This window comes from Haematobia irritans, chromosome 5, assembly GCF_050003625.1.
Source record: "Haematobia irritans isolate KBUSLIRL chromosome 5, ASM5000362v1, whole genome shotgun sequence".
Lineage (NCBI taxonomy): Eukaryota > Metazoa > Arthropoda > Insecta > Diptera > Muscidae > Haematobia > Haematobia irritans.
In genome coordinates this window covers 154,590,939-154,607,321 of record NC_134401.1, presented here as the reverse complement: position 1 = coordinate 154,607,321, position 16,383 = coordinate 154,590,939, and the positions used below count along the sequence as shown (strand labels likewise).

Genomic DNA, 16,383 nt, shown 5'->3' with positions numbered 1-16,383 from the left:
CGTTCGGTGTAGAGATAGAGCCTATAATAGTCGTTTGTACCAAAATGATGTACATTTATTTATTTTTAAATCAACATTTATTGCCAACCTATATATGTAATAACATTGCGTTCGTTTTATATCTCCTGACTTTTGGTCGCAGTTTTTGTTTCTTCTCTCAACTGCTTCAAATCCTCTAGTTTAGCTTTATGCTCTGCAATGTTTTCTTCTGTTACTGTCACGGGAATACCAAGATCTAACTGTTCTTGGCGTACAAATTGCATTTTCTTAATAGCATCTTCCAAAAATGGAATCTGCTGCTCCTCCAAGATCTTTCTGTATTCCGCTAGTTTTTTCTGTCTCAAATTTTCGCAATGTATATCGGTAAGCTTTTGCAATGATTCTTTGCGTGTAATCCAATGAAATTCGGCTGGTGGGGGTTTATATACCAAATCCAATTTTTCCAATATCCATTCGAAACGTCTATAGTCCCAGCGACGTAAGTATTTAAGGTATTTCTTACGTTTCTCAATCATTTCTTTCAGCAGAACTTTACGTTTCTTATCGCGAGGATATTCTTCCATGTATTGTTGATAGCGTCTAATGAAAACAGTCATCTTGGCCACTAAATTTTTTCAAGTATTTTATTAAATTGTACATCGATATATTTGCCGCATTTCATTACTTACATTTTGCTTCCATGGATCCATAATCGAGTGAATGTCTTTGAACCTCTTTTACTAGTTTATCACTAAAATATTTGTGTGTGTTATATGCGGGGTTATTGCCTAACTCGAAAAGAGATTTTACAGTAGCATCAGCCCTGGAAAGAATAGTGGTGGTTTAAAAACAAAAGAAATTTTATATGGTATGAAACACTCACGTTTCCAATTCCTTGGATTTTTCAAAACCTAACATCAATTCTTTGGGATTTACTGTGGGCAATTTGGAACAATCACCACTTTTTTCAGGATGGATACAAGAAATTTTTTCGGGACGTACCCATTTAATTTTAAGATCGGATTTAAATGCATATTGCCTGGTGGCTTGGCGATTTATCAAAATAGCACTAGTCCGAAGAATGGGTGTAATATTATTCATTTTAAAACAGAATAAAATGATTTCACTTTCGTGTTCTCTCAAAAGAAGATGTATGGAATAAGGTTATGTCACAATTCAGCTGTCAACAAAACAGCTGACATTCAAATGAATGGGGTGATTAAAACTATGGCAACTCTACCAGAAAAAGAAAATCTATTTCAGAAAATGTAAACAATATTTTTTTATACCCTCCACCATAGGATGGTGTCATTCCGTTTGTAACACATCGAAATATTGCTCTAAGACCCCATAAAGTATATATATTCTGGGTCGTGGTGAAATCCTGAGTCGATCTGAGAATGTCCGTCCGTCTGTTGAAATCACGCTAACTTCCGAACGAAACAAGCTATCGACTTGAAACTTGACACAATTGGTTGTTATTGATGTAGGTCGGATGGTATTGCAAATGGGCCATATCGGTCCACTTTTACGTATAGCCCCCATATAAACGGACCCTCAGATTTGGCTTGCGGAGCCTCTAATAGAAGCAAATTTCATCCGATCCGGCTGAAATTTGGTACATGATGTAAATATATGGTCTCTAACAACTGTGCAAAAATTGGTCCACATCGGTCAATAATTATATATAGCACCCATACAAACCGATCCCACGATTTGGCTTGCGGAGCCTCTAAGAGGAGCAAATTTCATCCGATCCGGCTGAAATTTGGTACATGGTGTTAGTATATGGTCTCTAACGACCAAACACCCATGCAAATCGGTCCATAATTATGTATGGCCCCCATATAAACCGATCTCCAGATTTGACCTCCGGAGACCCTTGGAAGATTAAAATTCATCCGATTCGGTTGAAATTTGGTACGTGATGTTAGTATATGGTATCCAACAACCATGCATACCTTTTTTGTCTAATATATACCAAGTATGGACTAACTCACAATTTAGAATACGATGTTAAGAAGTTTTAAGATACCACAACCCGAGTAATTCGATTATGGATGGTGGAGGGTAAATAAGATTCGGCCGGGCCGAACTTACGGCCGTATATACTTGTTTTATTTATAACGAACACTTTATTATTAAATGATTAACTTATCGTACTTCTACAATCAAGGCGCAATTGTATGTTACTGCATGCATTCCATTTATTTTGCTGGCTTTGCAAGCAATAGTTTTCCTTTTGGTTTCAGTTTTGCTTGCATAACCTTTTGCCGGTCCTCTTGTTCCTTCTGCTTCAGATTTTGGAATCTTTGTTTTGCCATATCCAGTTCTTTGCTTAGGGTAACAATCTTAGCGGCGATTTCCTGCTGTTTTATCAAACGTTTCCTCTGGTTTGACTACAAATAGAACATGAAAAGACTCATGTTAATATGAGGAAACAGAGAACGTGACAATATTCCTACCCCCATTGGTGTTGGCCTTCCATCCAAATAAGTGTAGTCGGGGAGGTTAGTAAGTGGTCCAAAACTATTAGGATTGGCGGGTAAACCATTTCCTTCACGCCACCTTTGGTCAAGGTATAGTTTACTCGTACTTGCCACATTCCGAGCTATAAAAAATTCCATGTTTTCTTATTGCTTAGATGTTACGTGGTATGCAACAAAAACAATACTTACTGAAACTTTTATTTACCAATTCTCCAACATTTTTGCTTATTCTCAGCATCTTTAACGTATTTTCTGTAAACTTTTATGGCCAATTCCTCTGTTGTAACATAACCCTCGAATTGTTATGGTTTTTCAGCCATATGATATTTTATCAAGGTTGTATAGTAGTGGCTAATATTTAGTACAAAAATTTCCATCCCTGTCACGAACTATATCAGTTATCACAATTCTACATAGATGGTGCTTTATAAAATAAAAAAAACAAATATTTACCCAATCTTTATATTCGGCTCAATGTCAGTTTGAAATTAGAGGTGTGCCCGTGAGTAATAGTTTACTCACGTTCACGCACACTCACGACTGAAAAATCATACTCACGAACGATATTTTTGGTAGGACTCACGCACACTCACGAAAAGAAAATTTGTACTCACGCACGAAAACGTCGTGACTCACGAAAAATAAAGTGACTCACGACAAATACCGTGACTCACGAATAATTTTATGATTAATTTACCTTACCGAAGTGTCTGAAAACATGAGCATTATTAAAATCGAGAGTGTTATTAAACTCTTAACATCCCAGGTGTCACTAAAATTGTAATTGAATTTAACTCTTAAGCGTTTGATGTTGGTGAGCAGGAATCCTTACAGAAGTGTCTGAAAACATGAGCATTATTAAAATCGAGAGTGTTATTAAACTCTAACATCCCAGGTGTCACTAAAATTGTAATTGGGTTTAACTCTTAAGCGTTTTATGTTGGTGAGCAGGAATATTTTCGTGAGTGTAATTCGTTACTCACGCACACTCACGAAGGTATTATATTCGTGACTCACACTCACGCACGACATTTTGGTTTGTTAATCACGCTCACTCACGCTGTTGCCATGAGCGTGACGCACGCGCGAATCACGAAAATTTTCGTGAGTCACGACAATTTCGTGTCACGTGCTCACTAGATAGGATCACGGCCTAAAGGGGAAAAAAAGTTGATGCGGTCACCCCCCAGTTTTGTAGCATATTCGGAGACAATTTCAGAACACCAAAACTTTTTTTCCGTTCACCCTACGACCCCCCGAAATACAATTTATTGTGCTGTGTCCGATTACCAATGCACGAAATAAAGCCACTGATCAACCACGAACAACGATATGCGTTTCTTTTCGATCGGACTTCAAATGACGACACAGCACAATAAACTGTATTTCGGGGGGTCGTAGGGCGCACGAAAAAAGTTTTGGTGTTCTGAAATTGTCTTCGAATATGCTACAAAACTGGGGGGTGACCGCATCAACTTTTTTTCGTGACCCTATCTAGTGCACACCTCTATTTGAAACCCATCAGAAGGACACAGCAATAGTGACAAATTAAAATCTTGATTTGTCCTTTTTCATATGTACTCAAAAATTAAAATGAACACGAATAATTTTGGATACAATATTTTTTTTCGATAAATAATACACTAAAAGTAAATAAATACCATATTTTCTTTTAACTGTCCTGCGAACATTAAATAACTTTGTTTATACAATCATGAGATATGTCGCTTTCATATTATAATAAATCAATACATCAACCTAACTACTCCTCCATATTGTCCGGAATCTCCGAATCTTCAATGGTTTTATTGTGTGGTATATACACTTTGAAGGAAAATTTTGATTTAACAAATGATCCAGTATTAAGTACCGTACATCCATGTTGAGAAGTTTGAAAACTTTGGCATGAGTCACCAATAACAATTAAATCCGGCAAAGGATACAACCACAAAGCAGCATCGTAGTCCCAATGTACTGGCATAGCAATGGGATGTATAGGCGATAAATGTCCTTGACATATTAAGGTCCGAGCAAAATGTTGTTCTATTTTCGATGTATCGGGTGGGAAATGTAAAGTATTACGACAAAATTTCGCCATTAAATCCAAACGACACACCACAATTTGTTGTGTGCAATATTGTAAGCGGCATGGATTGGTTGCTAATCGAGTTCGGGGCCATACTTTAAGCAGACCAGCTGCCAGAGTTTTGGGTATGGGACAACGGGGGAAAATATTTGGTGAGGAAGGATCCTCATTCGAGGGTACGAGTATTAATTCCGTTTGCTTTTTCAATTGCTCACAGCCATTAGCTAGAGCACCCAATGCATTGAGATGTTGTTTTAGGGCATGATGTTGTCTTTCGGAAGCTGCAAATGGACCCATTAACACTATGGCCACAGGAGGACACGAATCATAGCCCACAAAAAGCATTCTTAGTTTCTCCATGACAATTGGCAAATCCAAACGAACATCAGATAAAAACACAATGGTGGCTTCAGTATTAGATCGTTCCAGTTCCTGTAATCTAGCTGAATATTTTAGTAATTTGGACGATTCGCCACCCCAACTGTTTTGGGTACCAAAAAAGGCTCGACTACTGGTGGCTAGTTCAGCAGGTGGAAAACCTAATCCATCAACTAAAACAGAGCATATTTTAAATCCTATTTTTTATTTTATACCTTTCCATATCAACTTACCCTTTAATACACCACCTGCATAGGACCCTTCGGCCAGAACGAAACATCCTTCACAAAAGAATCCAGCATGGAATTTGGCTCCGCTTAAATCTAACTCCACACTACCAGATGGATCTTCTATAAAGAATTTCCCCTCTTTCAATTGGGTTAGTAGTCCAAGGACAACTGCCTCATCTACGGCAGAATTGGCCAACAAATTCTCACAATATAGCAATTTAAATTTTTTGGCTCTACTTTCGGCCGAAACACCATTTTCTATTACTGCAGGAGCGAACAATTCATGCCTTAGGGTCTTCTGCAACAGCATTTCATACCGCTGTCTCATTTGACCCGCTTTCATAGTGGTCTTGGCCAAAATAGAACGTTGTTCGGTATCCAATTCGAATTTCTTGTTTTGTTTGTTGTAAACATAGCGTGGAACGGTAAAAGCATCAATGACCGAGAAAACAGATTCACCCTCGTCCAAACCCACTCGATTGATTTCGTTGATAGCCTTTTCCAGATTCGCCCTTTCCACATGCGCCGATTTTAGGCGTTGACTTTGAAGATTCTCAGTTATAATTGTCAACCATTTCTCACGTTCATTCTCATCGAAAGGAGCCAGCTGCTCTGCTAGAAAAACACTGTTTTCGGATCGTATTAGGAAACCACTAAGCTTAAATGAGTTTGTAATTTTTTTCTTCAGTTTGGTTAAATCTTCCATGATTGCTTGTTGTAGTATAGTTCCTGTGATACCGGCCACCACCACTACACCTACTACGATTCAAGACAACTGAAGAAGAAGAAGTAAACAAGAGTACCCCGCATACCCCTCATACAACCCATTCCCTTAGACGATCAATCGATGCACACACAGATGTGATTTCATTTCGCGCTCATTCTGAATTGTTGCCATATCCCAATTTAGTTGTGTATAAGAATGGCATGATGATATAAGGGAGGTAGAGTTACCTATGTATGCTATGGTTTGAAAAGCACAGAGATTTTGTTTGAATGCCAATAACAAAGTTTTTTTATAGCCAATTTCTCATATCCGAAAAGAATGCTTTCGCATTCGCATAAGGAAATTGGCTATTATTCAAAAGAAATGCAATTTTATCTGCCCTTTACAAATGTGTTTCTATTGCTTACTAACGGGCAATATGTACTTTCAGTGGAATGTATATGGTATTATCGATGTAATCAAAACAGTATCATATACTCGCAAACCGAAGTCAATAAACATCCGCTGGCTTTTGTTATCGACATTTTGCGATTTTCCTCACATGGAGCCCGCTTTTATTAGCACTCAAACGGAATTTTCTTTAAAGGTGCATAATGTTATTTGATGTGAATAATTGATTACGAATTAGTCGTAGAATTATCGCTAACAAAATTACCATGTTTCTTATAAACAGCAAAAGACTACTACACATCAAATTTATTAAAAAGTATTATTTGTTTAATATTATTATTTGTTATTAAAATAATATTATTTATTAAATATTATTATTTGTTATTAAAATATTTGTATTAGAGGTGTGCACGTGACACGAAATCGTCGTGACTCACGAAAATTTTCGTGATTCGTGCGTGAGTCACGCTAATGACAACAGCTTGAGTATGCGTGAGCGTGATTAACAAACCAAAATGTCGGGCGTGAGTCACGAAAATAATATTTTCGTGAGTGTGCGTGAGTAACGAATTACACTCACGAGAATATTCCTGCTCACCAATATAAAACGCTTAAGAGTTGAATTCAATTACAATTTTAGTGACAACTGGGATGTTAAGAGTTTAATAACACTCTGGATTTTAATAATGCTCATGTTTTCAGACACTTCGGTAAGGTAAATTAATCATAAAATTATTCGTGAGTCACGATATTTTTCATGAGTCACAGTATTTTTCGTGAGTCACGACGTTTTCGTGCGTGAGTACAAATTTTCTTTTCGTGAGTGTGAGTCCTACCAAAAATATCGTTCGTGAGTATGATTTTTCAGTCGTGAGTGTGCGTGAGCGTGAGTAAACTATTACCCGCGTGCACACCTCTAATTTGTAACATATATAAACAAATTGTATCCGTGGACAATTCAGAATTCTATTCTCGCAATGTATGATATCGTGCATAAACATTTGCCATACAAATGACGTTTCTGCTGCGGTTACTGTAGTTGTCCTTCCATGATATGATGTGCAATGATTCTATTGCCGGTGATTAGAGATACCCGTGGAGGAAGGCAATAGCGATGCTTTTTTGCTTTGCTATGTAGAATTGCAATTAGTATGCATTGTACAAAAGTGGCTTTTCGCTTTCATACGTGGTTAAAAACTACAACAACACAGAGAGAGAGAAACGGTTGGACCGACAATTTAAATGGCAATGCCGACATGTTTGTTTAAGCATTGCGTTGTGTGAGAAGGTAGAATAACTATGGGTTGGGAATGTTGGTTGGTATATTCAAATTAAAAATACGTTGATTTATGTGGTCCCAGAGACATGTGGTGTCATAGAATTGGATTTTTTATACCAAATTAAATTGAATTGGTGAGTGGTATATTTCAACTAACACGCTGTCTCCTGACATTGACCGTGAGAATTTATTTGGTTTTTAATCAAAAGGTAAACACAGAATGAAACACAGAGGTAAACGGAAAATTAGTTTTGAATGACCATTATACAAACATTAAGCCTGGTATGCAAAGGTGCCAATAATACAGCTTTTGCATGTATTTCTTATTGGAGCAAAATGTAAACAATCGATAATAAAGTCTAACTGAATTTGTGTTAGAAAATATGGTTAATAATATCTTATGCATAGCAGAAATTTCGTTAGAAGTGCATACCGGCCTTTAGAAAATTATTTATATTTTCCGGATAAATTCGAGTTTAGCCGCTAAAATCAAAAATATAAGATAAGATATAAAATTGTGTCTCTTAGATGCAGATTTTTATTATAACTTGATGAGGAATAGGCTAAATAAATTTTTTATAAAGTTTATATTCTTAAAACTGGATTATTAAAGAAAAGTAATTGTGCGAAAATGGCGATTTTACACGGATGAAAAAGACTGTTTTTCATATGTTTGGCTATAAACATTATATGTTTGGAACACAAATTTTTAAACACAATATTTTTGAGTGCAAGCATATAATGTTCATAAACTAGCATAACATGTTTGGGACATATATGTTAATATGTTAGAACATATTATGTTTGGGACATAAAATGTTTGTAAATATAATATGCTTGGATGCAAACATATATTAATTTAGAAATAGCCTATAAACATATATGTGTTTAGTAGCTTGGAGCGCTATTTAACAGGGAGCGATATTGAATTAAGTTGGTGGTTGTTGCTTGTTATTACAAAATTAACATTTTATTTTTCATTGGGCAATTGATCAGCTACTTCTTTGATCCTTACAAACTGTGTGGTCCGCTGTTCGAGTCCCCGTCCGGCAAAAGGTAAAATTAAAATAAAAAAAATCATAAAATTGAATAATTTCTTCTACAATGTTTGTATTACAGAAAAAGGTGCTAAGAACTAAAAAATCTCGTGGAAGTGAGAAAGATGTGGGGGAATATACAATTAGGCAGAAACAAAATTTTGAGCATTCAGGTCGAAAACCTATGTTGTTAGCACCTATATTACCTGTTTATTTTCATAATTCATTATGACTGTAAATATATTAATAAATAAATAAAATTTTGAGCACAATATTGTTTGGGAGAATTTTTTTAAGCATATATTTTTGGGTGCAAAATGCTTCCAAACATATTATATGTTCACATAATAACATATTGTTTTTTGGAAGACAACATTATTGAATTCGGATGCAAAAATACAAAATGTTTGGAACTTAGACTACCCAAACATATATTGTTTAGACCAATATGCTTTCAAACATATTATATATTGGAAGAGATCAAACATATAAATGTTTGGGCAATACCCAAAAATGTATATGCTTGAAGCAAAATATGTTTGGGAGTATATGTTACAGAAGCGATTTTTTGTGAGGGTGTAGCTGCTAAACTCGAACTTAATACCCACCTTATAAGATCAATATGCAGCTCTAGTGAAATTGTTCTTACCCATAATAAATAATAAACGCATAGCCAAATTTGCTAAAAATTCTGAGTGAAAAGCTCGGCATGCTTGTTACGTGCCGATAACATAGCTCAACATATCACAGTAAAATGTAAACAATCGACAATATCGTCCCAACGAATAGTTTCCTATCAATGTGACTTGAGCTGCCGTAAACAATGGGAACAACCGAAACACAAAAGCACGGTCTATAATTTTTTGAAATTAAAATCTTAGTTGAATCGAAAAATTATCCAATTATCCAATTCAATTCCGGCAAACATTTATTTGATGTGTCGATAAAACCGTTTACATATATTTATTACGCCAGCTATGCACTTCTAGCTGAAATTTCGTTTATCTGTCAATAACATAGTTATTGAAATCACGCTAACTTCCGAACGAAACAAGCTATCGACTTAAAACTTGGCACAAGTAGTTGTTATTGATGTAGGTCGGACGGTATTGCAAATGGGCTATATCGGTCCACTTTTACGTATAGCCCCCATATAAACCGATCCCCCGATTTGGCTTGCGGAGCCTCTAAGAGAAGCAAATTTCATCCGATCCGGATGAAATTTTGTACATGGTGTAAGTATATGGTCTCTAAGGACCATGTAAAAATTGGTCAACATCGGTCCATAATTATATATAGGCGCCATATAAACCGATCTCCAGGTTTGACCTCCCGAGCCTCTTGGAAGACCAAAATTCATCTGATTCAGTTCAAATTTGGTACGTGGTGTTAATATATGGCCCCAAACACCCATGCATAACTTGGTCGAAATCGGTCCATAATTATATATAGGCCCCATATAAACTGATCCCCAGATTTGACCTCCGGAGCCCCTTGGAAGAGCAAAATTCATCCGATTCGGTTGAAATTTGGTACGTGATGTTAGTATATGGTATCCAACAACCATGCAGGAATTGGTCCATATCAGTCCATAATCATATATAGCTCCCATATAAACCGATCCCGAGATTTGGTTTTGGAGCCTCTTGGAGGAGCAAATTTCATCTGAAAAGGAGGAGCAAAATTCAGTTGAAATTTGGTAAATTTTGCTAGTATATGGCCGTTAACAACCATGCCTAATTAGGTCCATATCGGTCTTTAGTTATATATAGCCCTCAGATATATCGATCCCCAATCACACAAAACTTGGTCCATATCAAGTTCACAATTGTATATAGCCCCCATATAAGCGACCCCCATATTTCAATTCTGGCTCTCTACGTATCGTGCAAAAAGTCCATATCGATTCGTAATTATTTGTAGACTTACCTATACATAAGTTTTTTGTCTAATATATACCACGTATGGACTAACGCACATTTTAGAAAACGATGTTAAAAATTTTTAAGATACCAAAACCCAAGTAATTCTATTGTGGATAACAGTCTTTCGTAGAAGTTTCTACACAATCCATGGTGTAGGGTACATAAGATTCGGCCTGGCCGAACTTACGGCCGTATATGCATGTTTCAATTAAAATCTTATGCGCTTTACAGACTATCAGTTATTCCGGACAACTGTGCTCGTATTGAACATATCCCATATATTGTGCACATTATAAGTTAAGTCAGAAGGCATAATCGATACTGCTGCATGTTTATGGGATCGATAACACATTTACCGATTATTTAGTCATCGCCGACAAGTCGTATCGATCCGATCGATTACTGTAAGATTCTTTACAAACGCCGACATTCCGTCCGGAATAACTGATAGCCTGTAAAGCGCATTAGTTGAATGACAGAATATTAAATTGCCAAATCAAATGATTCAATATATGCATTTTTTATTAATAAACAGATTCCATACGCCCCATTGGCCTTTTATGTTGCGTGCGATAATACCGTTTACGCCCGGTATGCAGCTCCTGTTGCATGTCGATAATATTGCTTTTCATACATTTCTTATGGGAGCAAATTGTAAATAATCGATAACAACGCCTCACGAAATCAGCAAAAATGCCAATGCATTTCTTATGAGTAGCGGAAATACCAGACAAACGTCTCACAGAAATTGACGATCGATATTTTTGTTTTTCAATTAAAATCTTAGTTGAATTCGACAGAATATTAAATTGCCTAATCAAACGATTCAATATATGCATTTCTTGTTAATAAACAGATTCCATACGCCCCATTGGCCTTTTATGTTGCGTGTGATAATACCGTTTATATGTGTTGTGACGCCCGGCATACAGCTCCTGTTGCATGTCGATAATATAGTTTTTTTCATACATTTCTTATGGGACGCTCACGAAGTAATTCTTACTAAAGTAAAATTTAAACAATCGATAATAACGCCTCACAGAATTTTCGGTATGGTATATATGTACCAATGCATTTCTTATGGTTTGCTAGAGGTTTATACCAAAAAATGGTTGATCTGAAGTGCCTAAAAATTCAACATTCACATATATGCTCACCAAAAGAAGGATATCAAAATATTCTGGATAAACCCACAAAAGAAACAGTTCAAACCAAATATGATTGTGTAATAGACCATATTATTTGCGGAAAAAAAGAAACGCGGATACATTTACATTCCACAAAATGTCAAATTATTAACTCTCAAAATGAACTTAATATTAACATAAATGTGATGAAAATTCCCCATTCTATGTGAATTGGCAAAAAAAAAAAAACATAAAATCTCATGACAGAGCTTGCCACCAACCACCAACAAACCTCATGCATGTTCGTAGCCACAAACGACCCTTTTCTCCAAAGCCTGTGTTTTTTGATGATGGTGTGAAATTGGAAATGGTTTTTATCAAAGCCCAAAGCCAATGTCAACAATGGTAGAGAAAACCAGCCATCCTAATCAGTTGGTATTACTAAGCTGATGTGGCCTTATTCAATTTTTATAGTCGAGAATGTTGTTCTGCCATGGAAGCATTGCAAAACCAACCAGATGAAAATTGAAAGTGTAAACATATCGTGCAACGACACCATGTCATACCCTGAATTACCACAAAACCACTAGGCAGGAAACAAATGCTCTGAAAATTTTGTTGCCCTGTCAATATGGAAGCTTAGCCCTCTACCAAACATAGGGTGCAAACGAACGGATTGGATGTGGACATTCCTAAATAAACATTTACTGGAGATTTGCAAATGAGGCTTGATTGTTGATGTTAGTACCCTAGGGTAGGAAGGTATATGCAGATACCATATAAGCTTGAAGGTAATTTAGTTCAAAATTGGTACCCAATTATTATAAAATGGAAATCCTGCAAACTTTCGCATGGTTATGTTATAATATTGACGCAGAATTTTCGGTAGTAAAAATACCAATGAATTTTTTTATCGGCAACTGAAATAATCGCTAGAGTTTCATGCCACGTTATATGCAAACTATATTAAAGTCCGGTATGCAGTTCTTATGGATATTCCCCTTGCATGTCTTATGGAGGAAAAGTAAACAATCGATAACATCGTCTTAGAAAAAATGTGTATATGTGTGGTAGCTGACTTATTGGCAAATAACAGAAAGTTCCTCATAAGCTGTATACTTATATATACTATATTTCCCTAGAAGTACTTACCGAGCACAAAAATACAGCTTATTTGTATGAGACCAGTATGAACCTCTACACCGATAGAAAGAACGTTCGTCACATTGACGATTCAGTTTCATCAAAGTGTTTTCGTCTATGCGATGAAAATCGCTTTAGCGATAAGATACATTCGTGTTTTATCTAACGAAACTTTCGTGAGACGTTATTATCGATTTTTTACATTTTACTTCCATAAAGAATACATAGCAAGATACATTGGTGTTTTATCTAACGAATCTTTCGTGAGACGTTATTATCGATTTTTTACATATTGCTTCCATAAAGAGTACATAGAATACATATTGGCACGCAGACGAAATTTTCGCTAGAGCTGCATTCACGGTTGCCTCTCGTGCCAAAAATAAACTACCAAAATTTGAAGAAAATATTACCAAAAATTTACCATATCTAAAAATCCCAATTTGAAGCTTTGCATCAAATTTTTGTAGAATATGTATTTCTACAGATTTTATTTTTATAAAAAATTTTGTCAAAAATTTATTTCTGTAGAAAATTTTCTCAAAATTTTAACTCTATAGAAAATGTTTTCAAAATTTTAATTTTATAGAATATATGACAAAATTTTAATTTTATAGAAAATTTAGACAAAAATTTAATTTTATAGAAAATTTTAATTCTATAGAAAATTTTGTCAAAATTTTATTTCGGTAAAAAATTTTGTCGAAATTTCATTTCTATTGAAATTTTTCCCACAATTTTAGTTTTTAACAGTTTTTGACAACATTTTTTCTATTGGAAATTTTGTTTTTATTTCTATAAAAAAAAAATGGAAGTACCTCTTAATTGGAGCGGAATATTTTGTAAAATAGACCATAACATCAAGAATTCTACCAATCTACCAAACAGTAAAATGTCTACCATTTTTGGTAGAATTCTACCAACTCTGGTAACAGTGGCTGCATTCCGGGCTTTAGAAGAGAAGACTGTGTTATCGGCAGACAGTTAATTTTCTTGCAATAAGTCAGATTTATAGTTCTTACGAAAAATTTTGTTATGTTCCTTCTCATGCATTTCTTATGGAAGCAAAATGCAAACTCGATCGATAACAATGTCAAACGTAATTTTTGGTAGTAAAAATACCAATGCATTTTGCATGGGTAGCGAAAATTTCGATAGAGGTTCATATCGGGCTATTGGCATACAATTGGATGTGGCTCATTTTTGATCGTTTAATATAGTTTGCATATATAAGACGATCACAAAAATGGCCCATATTTAATTGCATGACAATAAGGCAGTTTTGTCATGTGTTTCTTATGGAAGAAAATGTAACGCGTCGGTAACAGCGTCCTAACGAACGATTCACTAGCATATCTCATGGATAGCGAAATTTTCCCAAAAACTCTTTTTCGGGCTTTAAATATTGTAAAACTGTTTCCGCCTATTTTTCACTATGGCTGCATACCGGTCTTAATGTTGCGAAATGGAACATTTTATGCCGTAGGGTATGCTCAATTGGGCTTCCATCTGGAACTTGCAGTGCCAGTAGCCCCCTCGCTTCAATGATGTATAGTTATTTGGGTTTCGTATTTGCTAATATCGTCATGTGGTGGTATCCAATCACCGCCAAAACATACACCACCAAAACTGGGAGCACCAAAAAAAAAAAAACAGTGTAAACACTGAAGAACTTTTTCGTGTACATGACCCAAAACACTATGATTGCCCCAGAGAGTTAGCCACAAAAATTGAAATAGAAAGTCTATATGGTATAATCCTTTCAATCCTTTGCATGCGGTTTTTATTTCATTTGAAAACTCTGATAGTAACATAGACCATATCTGTTGATTTATTGTGATATAAAGTATAGTTGGCATTGATCTTATTATGACCACGAAATATAAGATTAGAAATGGTGGCACTGTTCCATGATGGACATAAATCATAAAGAAGTTTAATATGTGTCAAGTGAATCACAGAGATATTTATTTGGTTTTAACCTCATAAATTTGTTTGTATAAAAGAGGAAAATGTCATGGCATTAAGGAGGGTTTAAGTCGTGTAGGTGAAGTAAGAGTTTACAAGAGATCTTCTGACATTAAAAGCAAATCAGGGTAAAACTCTGGCATCTGGGGCCATATAAATGCATATCGGGCGAAAGATATATATGGGAGCTATATCTAAATCTCAACCGATTTCAACCAAATTCGGCACACTTTACGACACTAATAATTGTACTCCTTGTGCAAAATTTAAAGCAAATCAAGCTGAAATTCTAGCTTGTGGGGCCATATTATTAGATATCGAGCGAAAGATATATATGGGAGCTATAGCTAAAACTGAACCGATTTCTTCCAAAATCAATTCTGACCCAAAACACATACTTGAGCTAAATTTGAAATATATTGGATAAAAATTGCGACCTAGACTTTGATTAGAAAAAAGTGTTCCCAGACAGACGACGGACATGGCTAGATCGACTCAGGGGCCGGCCTTGAGTAATATTGCCAAAGACACCATATGTCTATCTCCTTCTCCTTCTGGGTGTTGCAAACATATGCATTATCTTATAATACCCTATTCCACAGTGTGGCTCAGAGTAGAAAAATATGTAGCGTTTTACTTTGTTGCATCATATATCAGCCACTCTGAGGGCTCTGACGTTATTTTCTTCCCAGCAAAAAAAAGAGTTCAAAAAAAAAAAATAGTTTGGATCCCCAATTTGGATATGGAAGTAGTGCAAACTTGGATCATCTCCAATGAATTTTACATGGGCTTAGCATAGGACGGAAGTACTTCATTTTTGGATCCTTTGCATTGCTTTAGCAGTTGTGCCTTAGAAGTTCATACGGATGAAGAAATTTAAAAAGCTAAAAAACCAAAAATTTTTCTCCAATTTCATTTTTTTATTATTATCAATATTATTTTACACTTTTATTTTCTTATTATCTAATTTTTACAAATTGAAAAACTTCTTCGCTACCACCGGGTGTTGAACCTGAGTCTGTTGGCACTATAACAGAACGCATTACCACACTCAGTCACAAGCGCCATTTAACACGATGCATCAAAACGTCTATTCAAATGCCTGTGATATGAACCTAATATGTCACCACGGCATGACACCCTAACTACTTCTTGAGATGTTCTTTATTATTATGAACGAAAAAATAAAGATAGCTGGTTTAAATCTTACTAGCGGAAAGTTTTTTGTTAAATATTTAAAAAAAAATATATATATATATATATTTTTTTTATGTTATACATCGTTTCAGTTTTGTTTTTTTTTTTCGTCATATATTTTTGTATAACTATATTTTTTCCATTAAAAATAAACAAAAAATTAAAAATGATCGTAATTTGCAAAACTTTCTCAAAAGAACTTCCATGGATGTGAAAAAGTCAAACGGCACAGGTTCAAATCCCAGCGGGGATGTTTTTTTTTTATTTTTTTTATTATTTTTTACTTTTTTTACTTTTTATAATTTTTCCATTTTTTTTTTGCGAAATTTTATTGTCCAAAACTTTTATTTTCACTTAAAACGGCCTAATTCCGTACTTTGTAAGACTTGTCCACAAGGACTGCATCGGAAGTGAAAAAAATCGATAAG

At 35.3% G+C, this 16,383-nt stretch overlaps 3 protein-coding genes across 3 annotated transcripts; all 3 read right to left on the bottom strand.

Annotated features, from left to right (window-relative positions):
• Nucleotides 1-29: 29 nt before the first annotated feature.
• On the bottom strand, nucleotides 30-1,150 carry bonsai (28S ribosomal protein S15, mitochondrial). The gene is made up of 3 exons (XM_075309827.1): nucleotides 863-1,150; nucleotides 669-802; nucleotides 30-604 (listed from the first exon to the last, which is right to left on the bottom strand). Exons 1-3 carry the CDS (start codon nucleotides 1,078-1,080, stop codon nucleotides 117-119), a joined length of 840 nt encoding a protein of 279 aa, XP_075165942.1. The 5' UTR covers nucleotides 1,081-1,150; the 3' UTR covers nucleotides 30-116.
• Nucleotides 1,151-2,054: 904 nt separating this feature from the next.
• Nucleotides 2,055-2,792, bottom strand: mRpL52 (mitochondrial ribosomal protein L52). The gene is made up of 3 exons (XM_075309848.1): nucleotides 2,658-2,792; nucleotides 2,445-2,590; nucleotides 2,055-2,378 (listed from the first exon to the last, which is right to left on the bottom strand). The coding sequence occupies exons 1-3, from the start codon at nucleotides 2,704-2,706 to the stop codon at nucleotides 2,187-2,189; spliced, it is 387 nt and encodes a 128-aa protein (XP_075165963.1). The 5' UTR covers nucleotides 2,707-2,792; the 3' UTR covers nucleotides 2,055-2,186.
• Nucleotides 2,793-4,075: 1,283 nt separating this feature from the next.
• Nucleotides 4,076-5,960, bottom strand: PolE2 (DNA polymerase epsilon subunit 2). The gene is made up of 2 exons (XM_075311166.1): nucleotides 5,166-5,960; nucleotides 4,076-5,105 (listed from the first exon to the last, which is right to left on the bottom strand). Exons 1-2 carry the CDS (start codon nucleotides 5,866-5,868, stop codon nucleotides 4,231-4,233), a joined length of 1,578 nt encoding a protein of 525 aa, XP_075167281.1. The 5' UTR covers nucleotides 5,869-5,960; the 3' UTR covers nucleotides 4,076-4,230.
• Between the last annotated feature and the right edge of the window lie 10,423 nt (nucleotides 5,961-16,383).